This window comes from Penicillium canescens, assembly GCF_028828765.1.
Source record: "Penicillium canescens strain IBT 15451 chromosome Unknown utg000003l_segment0_segment0, whole genome shotgun sequence".
Lineage (NCBI taxonomy): Eukaryota > Fungi > Ascomycota > Eurotiomycetes > Eurotiales > Aspergillaceae > Penicillium > Penicillium canescens.
This window is the reverse complement of record NW_026703965.1, coordinates 2,707,026-2,731,274: the sequence shown is the minus strand read 5'-3', so window position 1 is coordinate 2,731,274 and position 24,249 is coordinate 2,707,026. Positions and strand designations below refer to the sequence as shown.

At 49.0% G+C, this 24,249-nt stretch overlaps 10 protein-coding genes across 10 annotated transcripts; 3 read left to right on the top strand and 7 right to left on the bottom strand.

Annotated features, from left to right (window-relative positions):
- Nucleotides 1-2,231: 2,231 nt before the first annotated feature.
- N7446_004478 (uncharacterized protein) lies at nucleotides 2,232-7,067 on the bottom strand (the record flags this gene model as incomplete). The annotated part of the gene is made up of 2 exons (XM_058513227.1): nucleotides 2,232-6,865; nucleotides 6,914-7,067. The coding sequence occupies 2 exons, from the start codon at nucleotides 7,065-7,067 to the stop codon at nucleotides 2,232-2,234; spliced, it is 4,788 nt and encodes a 1,595-aa protein (XP_058374556.1).
- Nucleotides 7,068-7,363: 296 nt separating this feature from the next.
- On the top strand, nucleotides 7,364-8,505 carry N7446_004477 (5'-methylthioadenosine/S-adenosylhomocysteine nucleosidase family protein; the record flags this gene model as incomplete). Its single annotated transcript, XM_058513226.1, has 2 exons — nucleotides 7,364-7,370; nucleotides 7,427-8,505. 2 exons carry the CDS (start codon nucleotides 7,364-7,366, stop codon nucleotides 8,503-8,505), a joined length of 1,086 nt encoding a protein of 361 aa, XP_058374555.1.
- A 1,045-nt stretch (nucleotides 8,506-9,550) lies between these two features.
- On the bottom strand, nucleotides 9,551-11,644 carry N7446_004476 (terpene cyclase/mutase family protein; the record flags this gene model as incomplete). The annotated part of the gene is made up of 1 exon (XM_058513225.1): nucleotides 9,551-11,644. The coding sequence occupies one exon, from the start codon at nucleotides 11,642-11,644 to the stop codon at nucleotides 9,551-9,553; it is 2,094 nt and encodes a 697-aa protein (XP_058374554.1).
- Nucleotides 11,645-12,962: 1,318 nt separating this feature from the next.
- Nucleotides 12,963-14,704, top strand: N7446_004475 (cytochrome P450; the record flags this gene model as incomplete). The annotated part of the gene is made up of 4 exons (XM_058513224.1): nucleotides 12,963-13,085; nucleotides 13,151-13,870; nucleotides 13,943-14,445; nucleotides 14,536-14,704. 4 exons carry the CDS (start codon nucleotides 12,963-12,965, stop codon nucleotides 14,702-14,704), a joined length of 1,515 nt encoding a protein of 504 aa, XP_058374553.1.
- Nucleotides 14,705-15,492: 788 nt separating this feature from the next.
- N7446_004474 (alpha/beta fold hydrolase) lies at nucleotides 15,493-16,323 on the bottom strand (the record flags this gene model as incomplete). The annotated part of the gene is made up of 1 exon (XM_058513223.1): nucleotides 15,493-16,323. The coding sequence occupies one exon, from the start codon at nucleotides 16,321-16,323 to the stop codon at nucleotides 15,493-15,495; it is 831 nt and encodes a 276-aa protein (XP_058374552.1).
- A 382-nt stretch (nucleotides 16,324-16,705) lies between these two features.
- Nucleotides 16,706-17,823, bottom strand: N7446_004473 (fumarylacetoacetate hydrolase family protein; the record flags this gene model as incomplete). The annotated part of the gene is made up of 3 exons (XM_058513222.1): nucleotides 16,706-17,176; nucleotides 17,285-17,496; nucleotides 17,594-17,823. Coding segments are annotated over 3 exons (870 nt in total), but the record flags the coding sequence as incomplete, so codon positions are not given.
- A 411-nt stretch (nucleotides 17,824-18,234) lies between these two features.
- On the bottom strand, nucleotides 18,235-18,976 carry N7446_004472 (RraA family protein; the record flags this gene model as incomplete). Its single annotated transcript, XM_058513221.1, has 2 exons — nucleotides 18,235-18,861; nucleotides 18,923-18,976. The coding sequence occupies 2 exons, from the start codon at nucleotides 18,974-18,976 to the stop codon at nucleotides 18,235-18,237; spliced, it is 681 nt and encodes a 226-aa protein (XP_058374550.1).
- A 403-nt stretch (nucleotides 18,977-19,379) lies between these two features.
- N7446_004471 (uncharacterized protein) lies at nucleotides 19,380-19,785 on the top strand (the record flags this gene model as incomplete). Its single annotated transcript, XM_058513220.1, has 2 exons — nucleotides 19,380-19,427; nucleotides 19,555-19,785. 2 exons carry the CDS (start codon nucleotides 19,380-19,382, stop codon nucleotides 19,783-19,785), a joined length of 279 nt encoding a protein of 92 aa, XP_058374549.1.
- A 174-nt stretch (nucleotides 19,786-19,959) lies between these two features.
- N7446_004470 (glycosyltransferase) lies at nucleotides 19,960-21,543 on the bottom strand (the record flags this gene model as incomplete). Its single annotated transcript, XM_058513219.1, has 3 exons — nucleotides 19,960-20,275; nucleotides 20,337-20,954; nucleotides 21,014-21,543. 3 exons carry the CDS (start codon nucleotides 21,541-21,543, stop codon nucleotides 19,960-19,962), a joined length of 1,464 nt encoding a protein of 487 aa, XP_058374548.1.
- Nucleotides 21,544-21,941: 398 nt separating this feature from the next.
- Nucleotides 21,942-23,126, bottom strand: N7446_004469 (uncharacterized protein; the record flags this gene model as incomplete). The annotated part of the gene is made up of 1 exon (XM_058513218.1): nucleotides 21,942-23,126. The coding sequence occupies one exon, from the start codon at nucleotides 23,124-23,126 to the stop codon at nucleotides 21,942-21,944; it is 1,185 nt and encodes a 394-aa protein (XP_058374547.1).
- Nucleotides 23,127-24,249: the final 1,123 nt, after the last annotated feature.

The window sequence follows — 24,249 nt, the reverse complement described above, 5'->3', positions numbered from 1 at the left end:
CGTGAGCCGATTTCTTCGGTTTCGTCCGTACGAGTTTGACGTCGAGACAGAAAGTGGATCTATCTCAGGACAGTTTATGTTTTCAACCTCGGCGCGTCTCTCGTCCGAGAGCGGCAGCATCAGTGCAAGCCTGGTACCAAAGCAAATACTGCATCAGATCTGACCTAGACGAGTTCAGGAAGTCAGGATATTCAAGCGACAAACCCGTATATTATCAAAACCACTTTACCCCCCCCCAACCACCACCAAACACAGTTTTTAGGATAACAATCCCCGGATTTGGGCAATTTATCAAACCACAGGCTCGTCACATTACACATGATAGAAGAATAAATATAGAATACCCCTAAGCATGGGCAGGCAACGTACATGCCCGAACTGGGAGTGGAAATATAGCCCTCGGTGGACGGGATTTGAAAGTGACTAGGAATGTGGATGGATCGGCAGATGGTTTCAAACGTGAGGATCAAAACGAGTGGGGAGAAATGAATGTGGCTTTGGGATCAAGACCTGGAGCGATACTGTTTTATGTTGGCTGAATGTGGGCTATTCATTATGTGGAAACGTTATTGTTTCTCGTGACCGATTAATATTTTGGCATATGTACTAAGTTGAATTTGTCGGAAGAAACTAGAAACGTTAAACAATTAAGCAGCAAAGCATAATGAATGCGGTATTGAAGGAAGTGGAGAATATCCGCTACATTTAGAACGTATGAACCTAAACCGATACGGTAAATGACCATGCGGAATCGACACGAAGCATTGTATGACCACGCGCAACAGGGCCGACAGCTAATAGAAGTGGATAGCAGTGTATAGGATAGCAGCCATAAATGGTCAAAGGTGGTGCTAAAAGCGCCTAGTGCGTATCGGACTGTAGATACGGCTCGATTAACGCCCCTTTTTCTGTGGGTCATTCGAATCTCGCAATTATGAATCTACATGCATCGGGCTGACATTGGTGGGGGAGGCGGATCGTGGCGCTTCTATGAACCCGCGCCATCTCCGCCAGCCCTTAAAGTCAGTCAGTGCCTGTACGCAGCCCCGTTCCGTCACCTTCTGTTTAAGCCATAGGAATCTCACGGGCCTTTTTGTAGTTAGTACTGACTGGAGTAGAGGGGTTTAGATTTATGAGGACGTGCCTTAGTTAAGAAATCGTTGCAGCTAGCAGCTAGTGCTTTATGACGATCGCTTTGCAAGCTGCTAGCTGTCAACGAGACAACAGCCACCGGGTCACGAAGCAAAGAGGCATTAGCCAGAGTATCCTCCTTCAGCTAGTCAGCGTTGGGATCCTGGTCCCTTTGTCGATGGAGACTTACTAGAGCGACCGGAATCTGTCTTGGAGAAGACGCCAATACCATCTAATCGCTCTAGCCGCCGAATTTCTTTAGTACAGGATGGATCGAAATCAGTTTCACCACTTTCCTTTCATAGAATCATTCTGGAACCCTACATCAAAACACGCTAATCTAGTTCAGACTTAGCTCGGTTTCAGATACCGAATTGTATTGAAAGTCATTGTCACGTGATAGAAGGTTTCTAAATTACTTGCAATAGTCTTGCTGAGAATACTGGCATCTCACAGGTCTTGGGTCACTCGTTGACGACTCTACTTATCCTCAATCAGTTGGTAGCGATACTCACTAAATGTGATCAGTTCAATCTCTTTCTGGTATCGTGCACAAAGTTAATATATGATCTGAAGAAAAATTTGGGAACCGCTATGATTCCTCGGTTATTGACCTGTTTCCACAATCCCAGTCCTTACTATTGGTGAAGAAGTTCGAAGTGGTATGGTCAATCACTTTCACGTAGCGCATACCAAGTCCGTAGATGATATGATGCTTATTCTGTGTAACCAAAACAGGAGACAAGGCATGTCAGCAGATCGTGGGAAATTCAACTATTGATTCTATTGAGGCATTCAAATTCACACCCAACTCCGTTTCCAATTCCAGCATTACTTCAAAACTTGATGAGGGACTCTAGTTGTTCAACCGCCATTGCTTTTTACTTTGCCTGATCAATCGGTGTCGTAGTAGATTGATATCTTGGCGTCGTGAACTGATAATTTCCAAATGGAAGCGGGATTAACCCTACTCCGCAGCTCTCACCACTCCTCAGTGATAGTTATCTGGTCTCCGCAGCGGTCTAGAAGTAGTGCCATTACTCTTTGCCATTCCCCCAGTTTTCAGCGGCAGTTCTCACTACATCTTCGGTGATAGAGATCTAGTCTCCGTAGCGGTCGAGAAGCAGTGCCATCACTTCTTGGCCAGACCTATTTCTAGCTGCAGCCTTCATCACCTCGTCGGTGATATTGATCTGGTCTCCGTAGCGGTCAACAAGCAGTGCCATCACTTCTTTACCACTGTGCCAATTGCCTGCCGCAGCGCTCACTACCTCGTCGGTGATAGTTATCTGGTCTCCGCGGCGGTCTAGAAGTAGTGCCATTACTTCTTTGCCATTCCCCCAGTTTTCAGCGGCAGCTCTCACTACATCTTCTGTGACAGTGATCTGGTCTCCGTAGCGGTCGAGAAGCAGTGCCATCACTTCTTGGCCAGAGCTATTTCCAGCTGCAGCCTTCATCACCTCGTCGGTGATATTGATCTGGTCTCCGTAGCGGTCAACAAGCAGTGCCATCACTTCTTTACCACTGTGCCAATTGCCTGCCGCAGCGCTCACTACCTCGTCGGTGATAGTTATCTGGTCTCCGCGGCGGTCTAGAAGTAGTGCCATTACTTCTTTGCCATTCCCCCAGTTTTCAGCGGCAGCTCTCACTACATCTTCTGTGACAGTGATCTGGTCTCCGTAGCGGTCGAGAAGCAGTGCCATCACTTCTTGGCCAGAGCTATTTCCAGCTGCAGCCTTCATTACCTCGTCGGTGATAGTGATCTGGTCTCCGTAGCGGTCGAGAAGCAGTGCCATCACTTCTTGGCCAGAGCTATTTCCAGCTGCAGCCTTCATCACCTCGTCGGTGATATTGATCTGGTCTCCGTAGCGATCGAGAAGCAGTGCCATCACTTCTTGGCCAGACCTATTTCCAGCTGCAGCCTTTATCACCTCGTCGGTGATATTGATCTGGTCTCCGTAGCGATCGAGAAGCAGTGCCATCACTTCTTGGCCAGACCTATTTCTAGCTGCAGCCTTCATCACCTCGTCGGTGATATTGATCTGGTCTCCGTAGCGGTCGAGAAGCAGTGCTATCACTTCTTTGCCACTACGCCAATTGCCTGCCGCAGCGCTCACTACCTCGTCGGTGATAGTGATTTGGTCTCCGTAGCAGTCGAGAAGTAGTGCTATCACTTCCTTTCCACTCACCTCGTTCCTAGCCGCAGCTATCACCACCTCGTCCGTGATAGTGATCTGGTCCCCGCAGCGGTCGAGAAGCAGTGCCATCACTTCTTTACCACTGTGCCAATTGCCTGCCGCAGCGCTCACTACCTCGTCGGTGATAGTTATCTGGTCTCCGCGGCGGTCTAGAAGTAGTGCCATTACTTCTTTGCCATTCCCCCAGTTTTCAGCGGCAGCTCTCACTACATCTTCGGTGATAGTGATCTGGTCTCCGTAGCGGTCGAGAAGCAGTGCCATCACTTCTTTGCCATTATGCATATTTCTAGCCGCGGCCTTCACCACCTCGTCGGTGATAGTGATTTGGTCTCCGTAGCGGTCGAGAAGTAGTGCCATCACTTCCTTTCCACTCTCTTCGTTTCCAGCCGCAGCCCACACCACCTCGTCGGTGATATTGATCTGGTTTTCGCGGCGGTCGAGAAGCAGTGCCATCACTTCTTGGCCAGACCTATTTCCAGCTGCAGCCTTTATCACCTCGTCAGTGATATTGATCTGGTCGCCGTAGCAGTCGAGAAGCAGTGCCATCACTTCCTTTCCACTCTCCTCGTTTCTAGCCGCAACCGTCACCACCTCGTCGGTGATAGTGATCTGGTCTCCGTGACGATCGAGAAGCAGTGCCATCACTTCTTTGCCATTAAGCCTATTTCTAGCCGCAGCCTTCACCACCTCGTCGGTGATAGTGATTTGGTCTCCGTAGCAGTCGAGAAGTAGTGCCATCACTTCCTTTCCACTCACCTCGTTTCTAGCCGCAGCTGTCACCACCTCGTTAGTGATAGTGATCTGGTCTCCGCGGCGATCGAGAAGCAGTGCTATCACTTCTTTGCCATTATGCATATTTCTAGCCGCGGCCTTCACCACCTCGTCGGTGATAGTGATTTGGTCTCCGTAGCGGTCGAGAAGTAGTGCCATCACTTCCTTTCCACTCTCTTCGTTTCCAGCCGTAGCCATCGCCACCTCGTCGGTGATAGTGATCTGGTCTCCTCGGCGATCGAGAAGCAGTGCCATCACTTCTTTGCCATTGTGCATATTTCTAGCCGCAGCCTTTACCACCTCGTCAGTGATATTGATCTGGTCGCCGTAGCAGTCAAGAAGTAGTGCTATCACTTCCTTTCCACTCTCTTCGTTTCTAGCCGCAGCCGTCACTACCTCGTCGGTAATATTGATCTGGTTTTCGCGGCGGTCGAGAAGTAGTGCTATCACTTCTTTGCTATTAAGCCTATTTCCAGCCGCAGCCCGCACTACCGCGTTAGTGATAGTGATCTGGTCCCCGCAGCGGTCGAGAAGCAGTGCCATCACTTCTTTACCACTACGCCAATTGCCTGCCGCAGCGCTCACTACCTCGTCGGTGATAGTTATCTGGTCTCCGCGGCGGTCTAGAAGTAGTGCCATTACTTCTTTGCCATTCCCAGAGTTTCGAGCGGCAGCTCTCACTACCTCCTCGGTGATAGTGATCTGGTCTCCGTAGCGGTCTAGAAGTAGTGCCATTACTTCTTTGCCATTCCCAGAGTTTCGAGCGGCAGCTCTCACTACCTCCTCGGTGATAGTGATCTGGTCTCCGTAGCGGTCGAGAAGTAGTGCCATCAATTCCTTGCCATTCCCCCAGTTTTGAGCGGCAGATCTCACTACCTCCTCGGTGATAGTGATTTGGTCTCCGTAGTGGTCGAGAAGTAGTGCCATCACATCTTTGCCACTCACATCGTTTTTAGCCGCAGCCGTCACCACCTCGTTGGTGGTAGTGATCTGGTCCCGGCGGCGATCGAGAAGCAGTGCCATCATTTCTTTGCCATTGTGCATATTTCCAGCCGCCTCCTCCACCACTTCTGCGGTCACTTTCCCTCCCCGACCCAAAATGGCAACAACGACATCTATATATGTCGACCGAGCAGCGCGTTCAAGGGGAATGCTACCCTCACTATCCATGCAATCAATATGAACAACATTAATCGACTTCTCTGTGTCGGATAGCTGAGCTTCTAAGTCAGAGGCATAATCCACTAAAGCGGAAACCCCCCACTGCGCAGCCACGTGAAAGATAGAGAAATCATCTGGAATCACTTTGTAGATAGAAGTGGAAGACCTTAAGTCCTGTAGCCAACGCTCTCGACAAGGAGAATCAATCTGGAAAAACTGCGCTTGCGAATACTGGACCTTAAAATTTGACTTAGCCATGCGCGCATGGTTAGCCCATTCTAGAGTCGCATAATCGGAGAAGCTGGTATGCGGTTGATTTGTGCTGTAGAACTGCTTAATGAGGAGATCAATACAGCGATATGCAAGGCGGGCATGTGTTTCGGACACTTCTATAAAATATCCCGAGCCAGCCCCAACCAGGAAGTCCTTCACTGATTGATGTAATAAAAGAACCTTTTCGTCCTGAATGATGATTAACAAGCGGCAAGAGTCGATATTGTCGTGTGTGAACTGGATCCTTGTCTCAAAATCTTCTTCCTCCTGGTACATTTGGCATGCTTCACAGAGCTCCGACACAGTCAGTGGTCGCGAACTAACAGCCATATAGCTTAGGAGGCGTCGGATATCATCGCTCCTTATCTCATTCTGTTTTAGGGCCGTCTCAAGAAGCTTATTATAGATTGAATTAAGCCCTTTTGGTATGTTTTGTAAAGTACGGATGACGTGGTTTGAAGGGACATCCTTTAGCTCGTCACACGCTAAGCCAATCCAGAGGAAAGTACCTTCGGCCTTGTCTCTGAGAATTTCGTGGACTTGGACTTTCACCTTTTCGGTGTAGTTTTTTCTTCTTGCCAACTGGCTAATTCTCTCTTTGACGAAAAGATCAATGTCCTCCTGTCTCTCGGAGAAAGAAGCTAAATCTTTATGCGGGAAGCTTTGCAAGCTTTCACGTATCTCGGTATATGGCCTACTAGTGATCAATATCCGGATATTAGGCGAGATATTTTCGCTCTGAAAGGTCTCTTCAAACTGGTGTAAAAGAGTCTTTTGTGATTCTCGATCGCATTCATCCAGCGCGTCAATAATGCAGTATTTTCGACCCGTGTTCTGATCCGCCACCATAGCCATGAATATCTCCCAGAGGGCGTCGAAGGACATGAAGAGCTCAGCCCCACGCTCGTAGTATTTAGGCAGGAGGTAATCAAGAAGCTGCTGGTGCTGCCCAACCAGCTGATAGAGAAGGCCTCTGACAATCGAGGTCGCAGTCTTCCGTTTGTCGAAGCCAGAGTCACAGAAGAAGTAGATTAGCGCTTCACCGTCCGTGTTGCAAAAAGTTTCAGGCAGCTCCTCCGTAAGGTACATGGCCATAATTGATTTACCAGTTCCTGGGTTCCCAAAGAGCCATAGGACCTGGGGCGCCTGTCTCTCAGAGTCGACCGTCGGTCCAGAACCAAGCCAAGCTGTTAGTTCTTTGGTGCGGAGTATCCACTCGCAGGTTCCGGGAGCGTAGCCTCCTTTCTTGCGTTTTAATGCTTTCTTATCCTCATAGGGATCTGTCACAAAGAGGTCGCGTTGACAGTCCCAGCGCTTCTCCGTCCAGTTGCCTAGCAGTCCGTCAGCAGAGATTATATATAATACAGGTAAGACCATACCTATATTTATATCCCGTCCCACTGTGATATGTCCAGTTCCGCTATTTTGTAATCCATGCCCATAAAAGGAGGATTTAGCAGTGTCCACCGCTTCTGCGGGTCGCTTTCCGGGTCTGGTCTCTGCTGGTGATTCCTCGGTAGCCCGGCGCTTCATGACTTTGTCATTCAAGAGGGACTATCCTCGAGCTCTTTGCTATAGCCAAGCACAAAGACAGGAGGACAGGAGGTGAACTCGACGGGGAGTTAGCTTGGGCACCAAAACTGCGCACAGACCACCTTGGTTCTCCACATCTCGCATCAGCTGAGACTTCTGCCTAATGTAAGCCTCCCCCTAACACCTATCAACTATACTAGCTGCTATCCTGCGTGTCATGATTACCATCGGGAACACCATCCTGAAGTTCCAAATTCTCCCAGATACAAGTCCTACGACAATTCAAAGCTACTAAAATGGAAGGTAGATATGTCACAGCAGCCCAGCCAAGAAACACCGTGATCTAACCAGTCGTGCAGTTCTTAGCTATGAAGCGTACACTGTCGGGATCGTGTGCGCTCTAGAATTTGAGATGAGTGCTGTCCGCTATATGCTAGACAAAGAGCATGCCCGTTTGCCTAGACAGCTTGGCGACTCAACTCTGTATATCCTCGGAGAGCTCAGTGGCCACAATGTGATCCTTGCTAGCCTTCCGGGCAGTCAGGGGAAGAGCGCGGGAGCCGCGGTCGCGAAGGATATGGCGCGTACGTTTCCATCGATCGAGCTACGCTTGATGGTCGGAATCGGGGGAGGCGTACCGAGCGTAAAGAATGATATCCGCTTAGGCGACGTTGTTGTGAGTATGCCTGATGGCCAGCATGGCGGTGTGGTTCAATACGACTTGGGTAAGAGCACGGACGATGGCATCGTCCTAAAAGGATTCCTTTGGCCGCCATCAGAGATTTTAAGAAGTGCTGTGTCTATTATGCGGTCTGATCATAGGATCTCGCAAAGCAAGATCCCCGAGTTCATATCGGCTCTGTTTCAGAAAACCGACGAACTTCGGCTTTCGTATCAGCGGCCTGTAGAGCCGGATGAGCTCTTCCAGCCGGAATATCGTCATATTTCTCACCAAGCAACCTGTCAGCTCTGTGACAAGACGAAACTGGTCCATCGTCAACCCCGGAAGCCGATTCCCAAGATTCACTATGGGCTCATTGCTTCTGGAGATCAAGTCATAAGGAGCGCGTCTAATACGGCAGAAGTAAATAGGAGGGTAGGTGGTGATATCTTATGCTTCGAAATGGAAGCGGCGGGCATCGCGACGGAATACTCGTGCATCACCATCCGGGGCGTCTCTGACTATGCAGACTCTCACAAGAACGACGCCTGGCAGTATCATGCTGCCGCTACCGCTGCTGGCTGCGCTAAAGAGCTCCTTTCATACGTCGACCTGCCGCAGCCTTCCACCACGACTGAAGCCCTTAGTCGGCATAGGTCTGACTTATTCACCGACAGCGGTCTAGCTGCGCAATCTATCTTTCGCGGTCGAGGAGTTCAAAACTCGGGCTCTGGCAATATCTCCATAGGAAAGGATTTGAACATCGGCAAAAATTAACCCGTAGTGAAGGAACTCGGACTCCAATTGTTAATTAATGAAGGTTGTGCGGTTGAAAGTCATGGGTATTAGAGAATTAGCGGTCATCGTCTTCGTTTCATGTCTCTAACTGACCCAATGTCGGCATTATCACGACTAGTCAGTCCAACGGATATTCTTCCTCTATTGAAAGACCAACCCTGTCACAAGAATCATAGAAACACCATTTGCTGGTCCTATCTGTATACAACTCGCTTGTTCGCCGTGGTCACTCTGAGGGCAAGTGGTTGACAGAATGGGGTTTCCAATTCCTGTCACGTTTCCAAACGAGCAGGCATCTATCTATTTGGCTTGTTTGTCGGATCAACGTTCAAGAAGCCCTGGGAACATACGAGTCTAATACAGGAGCTATTTTTAAGTTGTAATTTACGGCTGTACTAGAATACTGCCAAGAACGGGGCTCAGGGGCAGGCTAACCGTTATAGGCATAGGGTGTTTCGAAAGAGGGTTCGAGAAAGAATCTCTGTGTGCAATTGGTGAAGCTGATTTCGATCCTCCCTGTAGCATCCAACCTATCCATGATTAGCAACTGGATGTCCATCAACACAAGGTGAAAACCGCCCTATTTCCATTTCCGCACTTCCTCTTCGCCGTCCGCCGCACACTTCTAACGCACGTTCAGCCATTTCATAAATTTTTCGAGCAGCTTCTGGTTGATAATATTGTCTTCCAGAATGATGACGTTGATTGGCGGCATAGTGCCATCAATAATCAACCCGCCAAGCGCTGCACCTGGCGCGTACGACAGCCAGGCTTTCGATTCACCGACTAACAACTCAAGCCGGTCGCTCCATCCACTCCTTGTCCCCAGAGCGCGGCCGAGTTTATATAGTTTACTATGGTGTCAGTCCGGCAAAACCTTTACTGTTTTGGACTTCTGAAGGCACACGCAGTTTACTCAACTGGTCGCCGTATACGCACTTTGTCTAATCGTTATTGATTTTCAAAGTTACTATCTTCGCAATAAGCTCAGCAGAAGTTTCATGTAATTTTCGAGTGCAATCCATCAAGCCTGTGGAGCCGGTCGCCTTGTCAATTGTACATATCGTCCGAGAGCCATCATCGGGAAATAGTGGGGGTAGAATGAATATCCCAGGTAAAAGTGGTTGGGAAATCCAGTCCCGGTGTACAGTGTCTCGGGCCAGGATGCCTCGCCTTCATTGTCGACTCTTGTTTGTGTCCGCAAAAGATACCTCACTCCATCTTGTACCACCTTTTCTGTGGGGGGAAGAGATGAAAGCAACCCCATGAGCGCCCACGCAGTCTGTGATGCCGTGGAAGGGCCTTGACCGGCGAGTCTTGCGTCTTTGTACGACATGAGCGTTTCGCCCCACCCGCCATCGGGATTTTGAATCGACTTCAACCAGTGAATTGCGGAATCTATGTGCTCCTTAACAGCATCGTCGCCTTGCGCTGTACTGGTACACCCAGCAGAGAAGTACGCCAGGCCACAGAGTACGTTGCTCGTCCCGTATATGTAGTTGGATCCCCAGCGGCCGTACCATGACCCAGAAGGCTCCTGGTGATGGGCAAGATAGGAAATGGCACGGCAACAAGCAAGGTTCATCTGGTCGATTAGATCGTCAAGCGAATGATTGCTGGGATCGCCGAAGGAGAGTTGCATGATGAGGCCGAACGCCTCTAAGATACGGCCGGTGACATCAGCTGTTGAAGGGTCACACAGACTTTCCATATCGCTGAATGGAATCTTGTTGAGGAAGAGCTTGTCGTTGTTGACGTCGAATGCACCCCACCCCCCATCGCAGTTCTGCATGCCGAGGATCCACACCACGGCCTTTCTTACGGGCAAGGAGTTCCTCAATTGTGGATCTTGTTTGAGCATGGCCAAAATGGCCGCGGCAGTGTCATCGACATCCGGGTACCATCTGTTGAAATACTCAAAGCTGAAGCCACCAGGCGGAACATCCGGCTTGTATATCCGCCAATCCCCCTCCGTCCCTAGAAGCTGACGACTGGTAATCCAATCTATCGCTGTTGATAGTCGGCCTTTGTATCCTGCATCACAGAGCCCGATGGTCATTAATATGGTGTCCCATACTGGCGACAGACACGCTTGTATTCTTTTCTTGCCGCCGTCGAGCCAGGCGAACCGCTCAATCGCCTCTAGTGCGGACCATACCGGCAAGTCGTCATGCTTATACCCCTCGAGACACAATGCGAGAACGCCAACATGCATCGGGGGGAAGATCCCTGCCCAGTCCCCCTCCTCTTCTTGGTGCTCCAGAATCCATTCAACGCATTTTCTTCGGGCATATGCACGACTGGGGGATGATCGTAGGCCACCGACCCAATGAAGGGCAATGTCAAGTGCAGTAAACGTGAAGGCAACGGCATCCGTTTTCCACAACCCCCATAGCGACGGGGAGTATGGGACATGTTTGTTGCTGGAGTCCTGCCATATTTCGTCTAGGAAATCATTTGCTGCCGATTTCCCGTTTGGGAGAGGATATATTGGACGGTGATGGCTCACTATCAGCAACGGGACAATTGTACTGCGGGCCCACGAAGACAGTCGGTAAATACTGATGGGCGCTATCGCGGGCACCAATATGAGCTCTGCCGGTAGCTCTGGCACCGCTTTCCATGGGAACAGACCAAATGTGGCCAAGTAGATACGGGTGAAGATGCGGACTTTGGCGACCCCGCCCGCAGACAAGATGTATTCGCGGGCGTGACGCAAGGGTGCCATGTCTAACTCAGCGCCCAACAGCTTCAGTGCGAAATACGCCTCCGTTGTCGTTGAAACATCACCGGGGTATCCAGGTGCAATAGCCCATGAGCCGTCCCTCTGCTGATCCGCTAAAAACCACGCGACCAGCTCATCTCGGTCCAACGACATATCTAACCCCAGAGCCTGTCGCATCATTACATATTCAGCGGTGATGGTGGCATTGGACTTGAGCTCGCCACACCAATGGCCATCATTGTGCCTGCGGTTAAAGGCGTATCGGGTGGCCAATTGGAGTGAAGAGCGAACTTGGTCGACGAGCCACTCATCCCTATAGTAAGGAGTAATAGACAAGGCAGGGGTCTTGCATGAGTGCTTTTCATCTGTGGTGGTATTTGTTTGAACGGCCATCTTAACGACTGCCCTCGGAAAACCGACTATCAGAGGCACGTACTCAGCCTGATATCCTGGAGTAAAGTCTCTCTTTTGTGAGGACCGGTAATGTCATTAATTTACCGACTTAATCATAAGTGAAACTTTAGCGACCAGAGGAGAAGATTTCGGGCTAGAGTTTTCACTATCGACCAGTTTGGCCATCCGAGATATGGAAATATTAAGCTATCTAAATAACTCACAAGTACTCGCAGGCTTGCAAGCTGCCAACTCGCAATGATACCTTTAAGCTTCGGAGGTGATTTAATCATAAACTTTTTACAAACTTTGCGCCACAGGCCCCACAGGCCCCAAAGTAGCATACCTGAGGAGTCGATTGGACACTCATGATTGGTGGGCTCACGGTATATCAATATCAGGTTTAAGCAAGACCGACTCTTTCGAGTGGCACGTTGAAGCCGATGCGAGCCAAAATAGCTGAGAAATAGCACCGTGCGTGCTGACCAGTACACTCTTCTTACAGCGGTGTTGCATAAGTATTTGACCTCGAATACTTCGGCCTAGGACCCACTTGAATACTGCGACGCAGAAAACGCAGAAACCTCCGAAATTCAATCCAATTTAGTAGCTAGTATGCCATCTTTTATATCTAATGACACCAGCCACCCTATAAGCTAGCGTAGGTTTGCTATTTAGTAGGTATATAAGGCTGCGTACATGCGAGCGCGTTGAAACAAGCGATCTCTGGCATACTAATAAGTAGGCGGTATAAAGGGCGGTCAGGCTAGAAAGTTGGATCCCGAAGTACTTGAGGTCAAATACTTATGCAACACCACTGTAGATCAAGGAAGTATATTGACCCCACACCGGAGATGATCTCCGCGCTCTGTCTACTTCTACGTCTTGAAAACTCAATGCGTCATGCATCTTCCGATATACTGGACTTGCATTCATCAGCGTGGTTGTGGTTAATGGAAAGTGAATGCTCCTGGCAGACGGTATGGTTCTACCGCGTGGGCCTGGATTTCGGTACACGACGTGACATCAAGGATATGATCAAATGACACGGTTGTGCCAATTTTTCGAGATTGCTCTGCCACATATTGCCATATATTATCGTTTCCAGGCGTTTCCAAGCCTATGTCTATGCACGATAAACCAGAAATCCCTTCGAGGGGTGCCCCTTATATCTTGCATTTTTCAAAGCTGTGCTTGTAAGTCAATTTGGGATACGAATTTCAAGATTACGGCCCCTATTATGTTCCTTACAGAGGCTTGCGTGGCGACATTATTAGCCGTCACGCTGGTGTATGTGTTTATTCAATCATGGATCAGGATGCAACGAATTCCTGCATCCATTGAGTGGGCTGGACTCCGAAACGAGGCTTTCGGAACTGTCAGAGCTTGCTTCCGCGAGTTTTCATCCAACCTGGAGACTATTGCATCAGGCTATAAAATGGTTCGATGCCCCGTAATTACCTTGCCTAACCTAAAATCAACGATATACTAAGCTTCTTATACTAGTTTTCGAAAAAAGGGCGGCCATTCGTTGTGCCTACGACAAGCTTTGAGCCGCACATTATGCTGCCCAGGGATTATATCAAATGGCTGGTCGATCAGCCAGAAGACATTCTCTCCCACGGGCAGGTCCATGGTGAGAAGCTGGGGCTCCGTTATCTATTTCCAGGATTCGATTACACCACAGATATAGCGCTGATCACCGCCATCCGTCTTCATCTGACTCGCAATCTTGGGAACATTGAAGGGGACCTAATCAAAGAAATTCGCTCCGTTACTGATGCGACGTTCGGAGTGGATGATCAGACTTGGACTGAAGTCAACCTCTTCACAGCCATGAATACGATCGTGTTCAATTCCAGCGGCTTTCTCTTGTTTGGAGAGCCTCTTTGCCGTAATGAAAGGTTTATGCGGTCGATGCGAAGATTTGGGGATATATTTGGCGCAGGAATGCTTTGTGTGGGTCAACTCACTCCCCGACTCTTTCGCAGGGTAGTTGGCTGCCTGTTTGTTATTCCAACGGCATACTACCAGGCTATATGCGCGAGATACCTTTGGCCGGTGTTCGCCGACCGATTGGAAAAGATGAAGCGGAACAGAGTCGACCCGGCATTCAATTATAATGCGCCAAATGACCTCATTACTTGGATGTTCCGCGCGGCTCTCGACATGAAAGACTCAACCATTGAAAGCCCTAGACCGCTGGTAAAGCGGTTTACACTTGTGGTAATTTTCTTCAATCGCTGTTTCCATTTTGCTTCAAATCAGCTAGCTAATAGCATCTGTTCGAGGGTGCAGACATCAGGTGCTATCTCATCGTCATCCGTGACCGCTACGAATATGTTGATTGACGTACTAAGTTCTGATTTAAATTTACACTACTATCGGACACTTCGTTCGGAGGCCGAATCTGTCTTCCCAACAACAGATCACTGGGCGCGTCCAGCCAGTCTGCTGCAATTACGGCATATGGACAGTACAATACGAGAAAGCTTGAGGAGGAGCCCCATTCTTGTGCGAGGTCTCTGGAGGGAAGTAATGCCAAAAGACGGCGTCACTCTTCCAAACGGGCAGCGCCTTCCGCAAGGTGCTTGGCTCGGCGTCCCTGTTCCGGGAATCCACAACGACGAACGTTACTATCATGAACCGGAAGTTTATGCACCTTTCCGATTCGTTCCTAGCAGCTTGCAAGATCGAAACGTTGCAAAAGGGGACGATACGAATGCTGAGAATTGCAAACCAGCTATTTTGACTATGACCAGTGATACTTTTCTTCCATTTGGATATGCGCGTCACTCTTGGTAGGTTTCTTTCTTCTGCGTATTCTCTCCATTGGTGACAGGATTTGTGTTCCAAAACAGCTGAAGGTCAATTGGCTGATCTTTCTGCAGTCCAGGTCGTTGGTTCGCCTCGCACCATCTTAAGCTTGTCTTGGCGTATATCGTTGTACACTATGATATTCAACCCCTCCAAGAACGTCCTCTGAACCACATATGGGGGGAGCACCCTGTTCCCTCACCAAACACATTGATCAAAGTGAGGAGGAGGAAAGTCACTTAAAACAAGATCTTGGTGTCACCTTTTCGTTACCTGTTGACAGTGAGGACTCCCTTTTGGTGATTCTGTTGTTTGGATTTCGATATGTCTTTCCATCGGTTGGTTTTGGTGAATGTCAAGTCTCTTTTGCTGCAGGATTTGTCTCCGACATCACAAGAAGAAATTTGGATCTGGCCTCTCGCAGATTAGAGCTCGAAGGAAAGGAAAATTTTCGCTATCTGTTGTCAGAAAGATCCCCTGCTACCTATCTCGTGCTTATTTGTAGTTCCTAGCCATACATGGCTTCTGTCTACAGCAGTCTGACACACTAGTCGGTTTGCTAGCTATGTTAGACAACCAACCATGGTACAAAGAATGTCCAAAATGAGAAAGCTTTTGACCTTATATCACGACATGCAAAAGTACAGAATCAGACCGTCATCAATTCGGGCAGTCTTAGTAATCATGTTGTCTTCCACCACTTTCTGCCGAGAGGCGCCGTCTTTTTCTCACCTGCCACCTTTATTTAAACTTCTCCAAAACCCAATTTGACTCGGACCGAACCCAATCCAACCCAGCCCCACTTTGGGTTGCACCCGGACCCGCCCAAAGTGAGGGTCGGTCCGAGGGTCGTGAGGGCGACCCGCGGGTCACAGCCAGGTCTATGCAGAATAGTGGTGTTCTTTTTACGTTTGGAAAGGCGGCCGTTTCTAGCCTCGAAAGCGGCCATTTTCGGCTCAATTCCACAGGTCCTCATATTCTACGTGTAAACACTGGAAAGTACCTTGAATTTTATTGCCCTAACTCAGTACTCATGACTTGATAAAGTCGAGCAAATCCTTGTTAACTTCATCAACATTGATGTTGTGAATTGCGTGAGATCCCCCCTTATAAATCTTGAGCTTGCCTTGAGGCAAAAGCTTTGCCGACTTGAGTCCAGCAGCCCCAATAGGAACAATCTGATCGTCATCGCCGTGAAGAACCAGAACTGGGATATTGATCTTTTTAAGATCTTCCGTGAAATCGGTCTCCGAAAAATCCTTGATGGAGTCATAAGCCGACTTGAAACTAGTATTCATTCCCTGCTGCCACCAACTCCGGATCTGTCCCTCGCTCTTCTGCACACCAGGTCGATTAAACCCAAAGAACGGTCCGCTGGGGACATCTAGGAAGAATTGTGCACGGTCTTTGTGCATGGCCTGTCGGAACGAATCGAAAACCGACTTGTCGAGCCCCTCGGCGTTGGCGCTAGTCTTCAGCATAAGAGGAGGCACGGCACCGACAAGAACGGCCATTTTGAAGCGATTCGTGCCATGCTTTCCGAGATAGTGAGTGACCTCTCCTCCTCCATGGGAGTGTCCAATCATGACTGCGTCTTTGATCTTAAGATGCGCAAACAACTCTTCAAGGTCGTCGACGAAGGTATCCATGTTGTTTCCGTGCCAAGTCTGAGTGGATCGTCCATGGCCACGCCGATCGTGTGCGATGACACGGTAGCCGTGGTCAGCCAAGTACACCATTTGGTTTTCCCAGTTGTCGCTGCTTAAGGGCCAGCCGTGGGAAAAGGTGATGATGGCGCCATTGCGGTTGCCCCAATCCTTGTAGAAGAGCTCGGCTCCATCGCGGAGTTTGAGGTATGGCATGATGATCTAGTTGATGGTAGTTGATAATTCTGATGTGTTTGATACGGCCTTTATAAATTGATTTCTAGAAACAGATGATATGTTGGAGTCACGGTATTAGGTCAATTGCGTCATGACTCAGGGTTTGGCCAAGTCATAGTGTTTGACGGCCAGGATATCAAACATGTCCCAAACCGGAACAATGACACAGACTGAAGCTGTGGAGAAAGATCTAGCCCACAGGCCGAGTCTTAGATATTGGGTGTGGGTGACGTGGAGTGACCGAGGCGGCGGTGGAGCCGTTTGGAGTCTTAAAACCATAACAGTTGATCACATATCACGTATGAAATGGCATGAACACAGTAGCATCCATAGAGACATGAACGCATCTGATAATTTTATATTCTGATCAGTATATACAACTTAAATTAACATAGACAACAAATCTAAGTCTCCTTAAACTCGTAACGCCCCTCACGATCTTGCACCTCAACCTCAATACGACCCTCTTCAATCTCCTTCCCATCGACCTCAATAGAAGCCCTCATAACATCACCGGCCTGAACCTGTCCAACACCCTTCGGCGTACCAGTCAGAACAATATCACCCTTCTCAAGGGTCATCACGCGCGAGATCTGAGCCAGCTGCTTCGGGATACGGTGCAGCATCAGGCTAGTCGAGTCAGCCTGGCGCTCAACCTGGCCGACCTTCAGGCGCAGGAATGCGTCGTGCGGGTTGGGGATGCGCGACTTGGCGATTTCCTGTGAAATCGGGCAGAAGGTGTCGAAGCCCTTGGCGATGGACCAGGGGAGACCCTTCTTCTTTGCTTCGTCTTGCACGTTGCGGGCTGTCATATCGATGGCGAGGATGTAGCCTATTGGTGGAGAAGCCGTTAGCGATTTGCTGGTCTAACGCAATGTCTCTGCTCGTGTCCCAGTCATTGCTATCGTGCATGCCGTTCAGAGGCTGCGGTTGTACTCACTCTGAATCGCGTCCAGTGCGCCCTGCTCATCATTCGGATCCAGATCCCGCACGGTCTTGCCCATAATCAGACCCAATTCAACTTCATAGTGGAGGCTGACGCCCTTGGGACGGAGGACGGGTCCGGAGCCCGGGAGGAGGATGGAGGACGAGGGCTTGAGGAAGAAGAAGGGTTGCTTGGGGGTTGCGCTGTTCAGCTCGGTGATGTGATCGCTGCATTAATCCAGACATGTTAGTATTTTGCCAAAGCAGAGTGCTGACGCCCAGCGCCGCTGTCGGAACTTCCGAGACTGGGCGCGGGGACACTCACGCATAGTTACGGCCGATACACATGATCTTGCGGCAATTGGCGCGGATGGAAGCCATTGTGTAGGATATTGAGGTTGTGCGATTGGGAGGGAACTGCGATTGAGGAGGAGAGAAGTCGTCGGGGAACTGGAGAGGAAGGGAGGTCAATTTTAGACGTCGGGTGTTCTCCGAGCGCAATGCGGAGAAACTGTCATCGGCTTCCGCACCGACCGCTTGTATCTTTACCCAGCTCTATAGAACGCTCACGTTGGAAGTAGTTTGTTTATTCGTAATATTTTTCTATGAACCGATTATTTCCAAACTCATTCATCAATCCATGATTTAAATTAGAGCTCAATAGAGAAAGACAATGATACTAAAGCCGACAGCGATGTTGCCTACCCTAGGATAGACTTCATCTGAGACTATTTATTTGACATAGATAACACCAGTATTTGCTACCTTACTGCCAGTCTGACAAACTTCTGACTAAATACCCTGTGTTACTGGCGCAAATGACTCAAGCGTCATGTCGGCTTGGTGCTCCGAAGATCGGAAGACGTGCCGAGCTGAAGTAAGTATAGTGTCAAATTCGCAGCTTGGACTTCCTGGGTGGGGCGTCATGCTCCGACACTATAGAAAGTTCATAGAGGAGAGAGACTCCTATTTCCGCAGCTTCTTGATAGTAGGGCCCATCTCCTCACCAGCATCGAGACACTTCTTCGTCTCCTCATCAATCTCCAATCGCTCCTGGCAGAGACGAACACACTCCTCAATGTAGCTGACAGGCACAGCCACAACACCATCCTGATCACCAAGGATATAGTCACCAGGGGTAATAGTAACCTTCTCATCAACCTCCACATTCTCGTACTCAACCGGCACATCGAGCTCCGATGAACGGGTAAACGTATTCGAACCAAGAATGCTCAAACCACGAGCAAAAAGCCCAATATTCATTTCGCGATGTTCAGCAATATCCCGGAAACGACCATCAATCACAACACCGGCCGCGCCGAGCTTCTTTGCTCGCGTGCTCATTAGACCGCCCCAGCATGCGCTGATGAGACCCTTCGGCTGGGAGATGAACACCACACTTCCCTTTGGGATTGCATCAACGAAGTGGTGAGGTGGGTTTGGTGAGGTTTTGTCCGATGCATGCACCATCCGGACTGTGTATGCTGGTCCGAAGATCTTGGCGACGGTGCCGCTTGAGCCAGGGCTATACATTTTGAGACCGGAAAGATAGCCTCCATGACGGAGTCCCAGATTCACGAGAGCATCTCCAATCTACATAGGTGGGTTAATAACTATGTTCCATCTGGGGTTGTGTAGTGGGAGGTGAGCTTACGTCACAAGACGCGAACTTCCCCAATGCTTGGATTGCCTTTGCGCTTGCAACCATATTTGAATTTCGCGAAGTTTATCGAGAGCGATGATTCCAGGCAGGTCGATAAACTTATATCTCAGCCTGAACGCGTCTTCCGCTGTAAGAAGTGACAAGCAAAAAGCCAATGAGGTTGCGGAGTTGACCCGGACCCACCTGGCACGCTCCGGGACGCGATTTGCGACATTCGTAGCTGAACGTGTATCTGTAAATTTAGTAAGGAGTGGTGCTCTAAGTGTTAATTAACTAATCAGGTCTGATATTTGAGACTTTTAAAACAACGATCGCTGTGGTCCTTGACCCTGAAAAGCCACTCTATACAACGGACCTTGCGTCTGCCAAGATAACATCCATATTTGGTGGCAAGTCCATCGCAACCTGACCGCCCCTCGTCAACAACTTGCCAAATAACCACATCATCATGCAAGTAGCAGAAATCCTATCAGACATAAATTCCCTCCGCGTCTGTGTAAGTGTTCCCGCCACTCTTCCGGGTTAGAGCCTCGATGAGGGGCTCCACATGCCGACAAACGCGCGCAAGCTGTATTCCAGAGACAGGAGCCACACAGAGTGACAAATCTAATAACATCCTACAGGGCCACAATGAGGCACTCGCCTTAGTCAATGTGCATAAAAATATCGCAAGCTCAGAATCTGCCGAGGCTTCCAGCGCGTCAACTGATAAAGATGATCTCCGTCGTGCAAAGGAGCTGGTTGAGTTACATTACGAAGTTAAAGCACGCCACGCCAATGGCACAGTGGATGAGGAGCTGAGCCGTGCTCGCGAGGATGTCCGACGTGTTCTAAGAGAGTTATCGACTGTGTGACCGTGTTCTCTGGAAGGGTGTTTTGTGCTCGGGATTGCATTCTTGTATGACCTCTACGACTGACTTTATGGATAACGATGGCTCTCTCTGGCTGGTCATATTACTATTATTATGTTGGTGTTAATCTGAAACTTTGTCATTATTTCCATTTCTGAATCCCCTGTCCTGCAACAATTATACAGAGGTCCCATATTTCAACGCGCGATTGAACCCCCCGAATGCTCCGATATCTTCCTTGGAATACTGTAAAATATGATCATGAGCAACAACCCTTCCTTCAGTCGCCATGCAAAGATCCCCAATGGCCCTAGCCCGTCTCTGGATCCCTTTATCTTTCAGAACTCGCAATAACGCCGAAGAGAGTTCCGACGCCCCTATCTTCGGTGCCACATTGCGACTCCCATGCACGCCAATTCCAAGCCACTCTATCCGCGACGGACAATCATACGTATCGAACCACTGTGGCAGAACAACCTGTGGAATGCCTCCTCTAGAACATGGTAGTCAGCGCTATATCTTCTTGGTCAACTGTGAAACTAACAAAAACTTACTTGCAAGCTTCAAAGAACGAGTTTGCCCCGCCGTGGTGCACATAGGCAACTATATTCCCGCTTTCCAAGAGCGATATAATCTCCGGCTGGATCCACGAGACCACTCTCACTTTATCAGAGTAAACCAGTGGTCCAAGAATGGCTTTAACTCGGGGTGAAGTTTCCCAGTCATATCGCAGCTTCCATAGGACATGGATATCAGAGTATTTACTGAAAACCGTTTGGATAGCCCGTACCATTTGCATTGCATCATTTTCTAGGGCTTGGACGTGGGACCCGAGACATATCAGAATAGTTGGTACTGTCAACCATGCGTTTAGGGAGGGGTCGTTTGCTGCTAGTGATGAATGAGGTCGGAGGATTGGTCCGCAGCTAATCACATTCTCGGGGACATGTAGCGGGAAATCCATCGCTGGAAAGCAGGGCGATAGATGTAAATGCTCTGCGCAGTAGGGCAGCAGATGAGGAAATGGTGTCACGATCCCTGCTTTCTTGCGGCATTTCAAAAGCTCCCGCATTGGTTTGCCGAGGCGGACAATAAGACCGAAACAGAGGACCATGTAGGTGTTTGGGAGAATTAAGTGCCAAGGGAGTGGGAAAGGGTAGCCTGACCCCGTGCTAAACAAGAAAAGTCAGCTTAATCCTTTGACTCATTGAAGTAGGGCATGGTGGCACACAGAGGATATTTCCACAGAATCCCAAGCTTGGGTTGTACCATAATAACCACATCTTTCAATGGCACAGGCCAAAGAATGACGATTTTCATCTGAGCACTGCGAGCAGCGTCCAAGCCAAGATGCAAGAGCGGATCAACAACCACGACGACTGGTTGAACAACCTTCAAAATCTCAAGACAACTCCGGTACGATCGCAGATACTCTTCAGGACTCCAAGCAAGAACAGATTTGTTAATCTTTTCACAGCCATCCAGCGTACCTGCAATCCCGGGCTTATGGCATATATTAGGTGTCCCGCGAGCGACGAGCTCACTCATTGACAGACCTGCGATTGTATGAAAGCGTGCAACTCGGTCGAAACCAGCTTGATTGTTGATTGCTTGGACGCGTGCTGCTAATGGATGGAAGGACGCTATATGCACTTCGTACTCTCCGCTCTGGAGGAACTCTTCTGCTACTGCGAGTCCCACGTTTGATTGCCCGTGTTCGGGACTTGTGAGGAATAGGATACTTTGGATTGCGGGTGTCATGGTTGTTGATTCAAGTGGGACTTCCATCGGCCGGGATTGAGAAATGATGGGCGTTTTGTAATGTATGTAATCTGATTGCTTCTTCACGAGATTGCGTTGTCGTACTCTAGGCAGGCATATTAGCCGATGGATGGTTACTCAGACGAAATGTCATTGGGTAGATATAGGGTTGTCATTCATTTCCTATGTTCTCGGGAGGGGAAGGTAGTAGTTGAAGGGTGATTTTATGGCCAATTGCTGGTGAAGGCTGTATCCGGGTCCAGAAGCATTCTTGTGAAGTGGGAGAGCGCATGTCAACTGCATGGGTTTACTCCGGCTGCGTGAGAGATGAACGTCCGAGAACGAAGTAATATTGATGCCATTGGATAGCCGAATTTGAACAAGGTTGGATGGACTAGCTATGTTAAATTTAATGTGCGTCCCAGGTATCCAATCTTCCGCAGACAACACAGGGTGATACCGAGACCGACTATGTTCATTACAAACAAAAACCAAAAGGCTGCTCGATAGCCGCCCATGATTGCCTCTGGGGACTCCATGAAAGATGCACTTTCACCAGGAACTCGACTTTGAGACGTGGTCACATCATATGAGATAAATCCAGCCAACGACATGCCAATAGACGATCCGACCATGGCAACGGTGCAAATGACCCCTGTCGCCAAACCCTGAGTCTCGAAAGGCAGACTTTCAGCAATGATCATGCTAGAAATAAGAATGGTGGCGCTCGGCGCGATTGAACCAAGTGAAACGGCAAAGAATTCATATCCCCAGTACGACGACGTAGGTTTGAAGATAGCCATAATAAATGGCGGGAGACTCGATATGATGATTGCAATCTCAAGGATCTTGTTGGCGCGAAGGCGCGGCAGGAACTTCCCTGTAATCAGACCGCCTAATGCGCCAGCAACTGGAACTGGCAGGAATCTCCAAGAAGATTGAAGAACCGAGAGACCCTGTACTCGTTCAAATACCAGAACAACAAGTTGTGAGGATGAGTGAAAAGAGAAGTAGACGAAGAAAACAACCAGACTGATGCATATGAAATGGCCCTTCGTCCAAAGTGAATCTTGGACACCTTGTGTGCTGTCTCTATCCCAGCAGTCCTGCCAAAACAGAAACGCCACTAGGAAAAGCCACCCAAGAGCGAGAGGGATAAAAAGACCTGATTTACAGATATCCGCAACATGGTTTGTAATGGCACTATCCAAGCCGTCAGTACAATGTGGTCTCCGAAAGTCAATGGGGGTAGCTGGGTATACATACGCCAGCGCAAAGAACAAAAGTGCCATGAGGAAGCTGGCTAGCAAAGTCCCAAGCCAGTCAATATCTTCGTATAACTCCCTCCATGGAATACCCTTGGGTTCTTCAGCTTGTTTGGGAATAGTCCATATCGAGAGAAGGAAGCCGCATAGGCTAACGATTGCAGCACAATGAAAGCCTGATCGCCAGCCGGTAGTCACTGAAAGAAGCCCAGCGAGTATGATTCCCGCACCGTGGCCGACATATTGGCATGCAGTGGTAGAGGAAAAAGCTAAATCACGCAACTTCCCAACCTGCAGATTCTCTCTATGAATGCTCATGGAGGAAAGGAGGCACATTGAGTATGCCATGCCGGACACAATTCTAGAAGCAATGAGCTGCGCACCACCTTGAGCAAGCCCCGTAGTCAGGTAACAAACAGTCTGCAGGAAGCAACCTGATAGGAACACCCTTCGGCTGCCTAGGACATCTGTCAATGATCCCGCCAGAATGAAGGTGCATCCCTGCGTAAGAAAGAACAAGGATATTGGCCTAACAGTTTGATCAGATTGGGATATTCATTGTAGCCTATGACCACTAGATAATAGTGTGGGGGTGGGCGCTCACCATAATTCAACACCAGGGGTTAATTTGAGTTCTGACGATATTTGCGCGATATTGAGCGTGAGCAATCCATTCAGGGCACAGCAAATGAATAATGAGCAAATAGTGCATATAATAATGAGAACTCCGTGAGAGTCGACACGTTTCGTGTCTGACTGGGGCAGGACGTCTAGGAGCGGCTGATATTCAGGGATTTGATAACGGAGATCGCGGTCGGACTCCCGAAGGGTCCCGCAGTCTGAGCCTAAATCTGATTGCATGTCCGGCATCATTTGTTTAATTGAGGCTAAGAAGATTGGAGAGTTGGTGCATTGCGGGCATTTCGGCTGATCTGATGAACATCAGCAGTGGAAGAGGCAAAGAAGAAAACGAGCATGACACGAAAGAGCAATCACGCGCAGGAAGCCGAGAGGTTGCAATAAAGGCAAATTAGAGAGGTGTTGTGATTGACCAATTTGGATCCACTATAAGCCCCCTTTATCATTTCCAGTGTTGTTATTGGCCAGATGTTCATTCGTGTGTCTCGATGGTTCTATTCGCATCGTTTAGGGGTTTTTTTTTTGCGACCCTTGTAGCTAGGCTTTGACTTCGATTAATATAGAGAAAAGATATGAAATCCCCTAGAAAGCTTCACGATATATATGTACCTCATCCTATGTCCCGACCAACCGGTCTATTTTGTAAATTCCATGTTCACCGTGTTAAACACCATAAGGTTTGACACAGATTTGCGTATAGGTTACATCTGAAAGTCCAGGAGCTAGTGCTGATATAAACCGGAGAATAGAATTAGTCGTGATTGCTTGGTTTTCTACACGTTTTCAGTTATTTCAGAACATC